The sequence below is a fragment of the Trypanosoma theileri genome (genome assembly GCF_002087225.1).
Source record: "Trypanosoma theileri isolate Edinburgh chromosome Unknown TM35_Tth_52_V1, whole genome shotgun sequence".
Lineage (NCBI taxonomy): Eukaryota > Euglenozoa > Kinetoplastea > Trypanosomatida > Trypanosomatidae > Trypanosoma > Trypanosoma theileri.
In genome coordinates, this window is record NW_021639894.1 from 41,656 (window position 1) to 44,479 (window position 2,824).

At 49.1% G+C, this 2,824-nt stretch overlaps 4 protein-coding genes across 4 annotated transcripts; 2 read left to right on the plus strand and 2 right to left on the minus strand.

Annotated features, from left to right (window-relative positions):
- Nucleotides 1-2: 2 nt before the first annotated feature.
- Nucleotides 3-779, plus strand: TM35_000521210 (uncharacterized protein; the record flags this gene model as incomplete). The annotated part of the gene is made up of 1 exon (XM_029030663.1): nucleotides 3-779. A coding segment is annotated over one exon (777 nt), but the record flags the coding sequence as incomplete, so codon positions are not given.
- A 534-nt stretch (nucleotides 780-1,313) lies between these two features.
- On the minus strand, nucleotides 1,314-1,736 carry TM35_000521220 (uncharacterized protein; the record flags this gene model as incomplete). The annotated part of the gene is made up of 1 exon (XM_029030664.1): nucleotides 1,314-1,736. One exon carries the CDS (start codon nucleotides 1,734-1,736, stop codon nucleotides 1,314-1,316), a length of 423 nt encoding a protein of 140 aa, XP_028878044.1.
- Nucleotides 1,737-1,993: 257 nt separating this feature from the next.
- On the minus strand, nucleotides 1,994-2,335 carry TM35_000521230 (uncharacterized protein; the record flags this gene model as incomplete). The annotated part of the gene is made up of 1 exon (XM_029030665.1): nucleotides 1,994-2,335. One exon carries the CDS (start codon nucleotides 2,333-2,335, stop codon nucleotides 1,994-1,996), a length of 342 nt encoding a protein of 113 aa, XP_028878045.1.
- An 8-nt stretch (nucleotides 2,336-2,343) lies between these two features.
- Nucleotides 2,344-2,742, plus strand: TM35_000521240 (uncharacterized protein; the record flags this gene model as incomplete). The annotated part of the gene is made up of 1 exon (XM_029030666.1): nucleotides 2,344-2,742. One exon carries the CDS (start codon nucleotides 2,344-2,346, stop codon nucleotides 2,740-2,742), a length of 399 nt encoding a protein of 132 aa, XP_028878046.1.
- Nucleotides 2,743-2,824: the final 82 nt, after the last annotated feature.

Here is a 2,824-nt window from a genome sequence, read left to right on the forward strand (position 1 = left end):
CTGCTGCTGTTGAAACTGCTTCCCAAGTCAGTACTGTGGTGGAGGTGGAGTGTACGGATAGGAATAATCCACTTTTACGTCGCGCTAATAAAAGTGTGGAACATCCATGCAAGACAAACAAAACTGGGACTCTGTGTGTGGATTTCAAGAAACTATGCGAGGTTCGTGCTGAAAATGCACTTTTAGGTCTCTATGGTCCCGACTTTGTGAGGTCCGAGAGGAAAGAGAATGGGAAAGGTGCAGGTAATCAAAAGCCAACTGTAAGTGGAGGTGGCGCTGACTCCACATCGCAAGTTACACCAGATGGTCAAGAAGCATCAAGTAGCACAACAGCCAACGGGGCAACCGGTGAACAAGAACCCACCCAGCAACCTCCTGCTAGTAGTACCCAGGAGGAGCGTATTGTTGTTGTCTTCGGAGAAGTTACACAAGACATTTACAACAAGCACTGTGCGAATGATTCTGCTGATAATTCTGCTGTACGTATTAATGGGGAAACTTGTTCGGAGGTGTTAGAATCTCTGAAGGCAAAACAGAAGGTGCCACAACCTCCTGCAACAGAAGATGGACAAGCACCAGAAGGGAATGACAATGCTGATTCAACAACCACTACTCCACAGAGCCCCGACAGCACTAACACAGAAGCACCAACCAACACTCCATCTCCTTCAACCGAAGCACCCACCGAGCAGAAGCCGGGTAATGCTGACAGCAGTTTCAGCCCTGTGTGGATGCGCGCTGCGGCACCTCTGCTGATTGTGGCTGCGTTGGTATTGTAAAACGGTGTGCTGAGAGGAATTCGTTTGATTGACGGAAACACTTATAATAATAATTCCGCCAATATATATGTGCTACTCCCGTGGTCAAATAAAGTAATTTACTTCACATTTGGAGGTTTATTTTAATTGTATTGAACTTCCTCTTTTTTTTATTTTGCACTTTTTTTTTTACCTTTCTCTCATTAAATTTCTCGTTTTTGGTCGTGTGCGCATGCCCTGTGCTTATCTGCTCACTGACCACACATATATATCACGAATACGTTTATACCTGTGATTGCTGAACCCCACAATGTTGTACAACTGGGGTATTGGGATTTGACCTTTTTTGTTTTGGATTTGTGTACTTTTTTTTTCTGTATATACTGTTTTTGGGGGGTCTGCGTCATCTTGCAAAGGGACTATTCCTTTTCTATTACTGTACTCTGCTGTTGCAGCTGCTTCTCTCTCTCACTGTGAGTATATGTGTCCTGTATGCACTCTCTCTCCTTTTTCCCCGTTTTCCACACTCCCTGCATAGACCTGTGAACTCAAGTGTCATGGAAGACAACAAGTAGAACAAGAATAAGAAGAGGAATAATGACGATGAGCCCTGTGATGTGTGTGTTGGCCGTTGTGCTGTGCTTCGCCTGCGGGTATGCCATGACGGTTGCTTCTGCTGTTGGTGCCCTGTAGTTGTTCTTCCTCTGCTGCTCTTGTGTTTTTCTCTTCCCCTCTGTAGGTGTGTGACTTAGTGTACATTTTAGTGAGTGCCGCAGTGCCTCTCTGACATGAGCATGTGAGACTGTCATTGTGTGTGTGTGTGTGTGTGCACTGTGAGTGGGAAGGACATTTTGTGTTGCTGGACCACTCCACTGTGGCCTCTGTGGGGTTTGTGTGTAAGCGGCATGCTTTGCTTCGGCGGGGCTCGAGGGGCACTTTACGTCCCGAGGCGCTGGACCTTGAGGCCTGAAATATCATGCTCAGGGTCTTTGAACTTGAGAGAAAAAGAAGAGTGAGGATGAGAAAAAAAAAAGGAAGAAACCCGGCAACCAGTCTACGTGCGCAATGCTCGAGGCTCGTTGTCGGGTTTTGCCCTTTTCTTTTTTTTTATCCCTCACCCCAAGAAGGGAGAGGAGAGAGAACACAACCCCCACAACCCAAGGCGGGCGGCCAACTTGTCACAGCGTCTTGTGCGCAACAAGAAGAAGAGGGGTGGGGTGGCTCCCTGGGGTGTTTCACTTATAAAATGAGTGGGGTTGGGCATAGTGGAAAACTCTTGCTTTCCCAACTTCAACGCTGAGTGAGATGGGTTTGAAAGGTATTCCGCAAAGATCACCCTTCCCCGTTCCCCTCATGACATGGTGCCGCGTCCCACCGAATAAAAGGTGCTGTTGGATGGCCCGCACCGTGAACAAAGAACAAGGGGGATTCACCACACCCTCATGATAAAGGCAAATTCCGCTATGGTGATGACAAGGCGTTCCGCTACCGCCATGTGTGGTGTGAAAAGGAAAACCATGGGAAATGCAGAAAAGGAAAAACAAGTATAATAAGAACACTTTCCCCCATAAGAACATCGTGTCCCATGGGCATTTTGGTTTGTTGGGACCCCACCGCCTGCCCCACCACGACAATGTGTGAGGCATGTTTGGCTTTTCCCTGGGAGATGGAGGCGCGTAAGCCGGGCGCCGCGATAAGACAGCCCTCATTGCCAAGGGCGAGCCGTGATTCACTTCAGAGGGTCGCGGCACCTACCCCAAGATGGTGGCAAAAAAAAGTTGAGGAGGGTACGGCGCCCCGGGTTCCAGCGCCATCACTGATCGCCGTACTAACGAGACCTGTGGCCGCTTTTAACTTCACAAATCGGACGGGATATGGTGCATTCGGCCAAGTATGGTCTTACCCGAAATGCCCGCAAAAGAACATATTATGCTCCCGGGGGGGTCTCCGGGGTGCCCTTCCCAGCCCCACCCCCCAGGGGTGAATTTTCAGTTTTGCGAGTGCCGTGCGTTTCCAGCCTCCGTGCTCTACTGGGCCTCGTTACGGTTGTATTGGGGCACATTTTC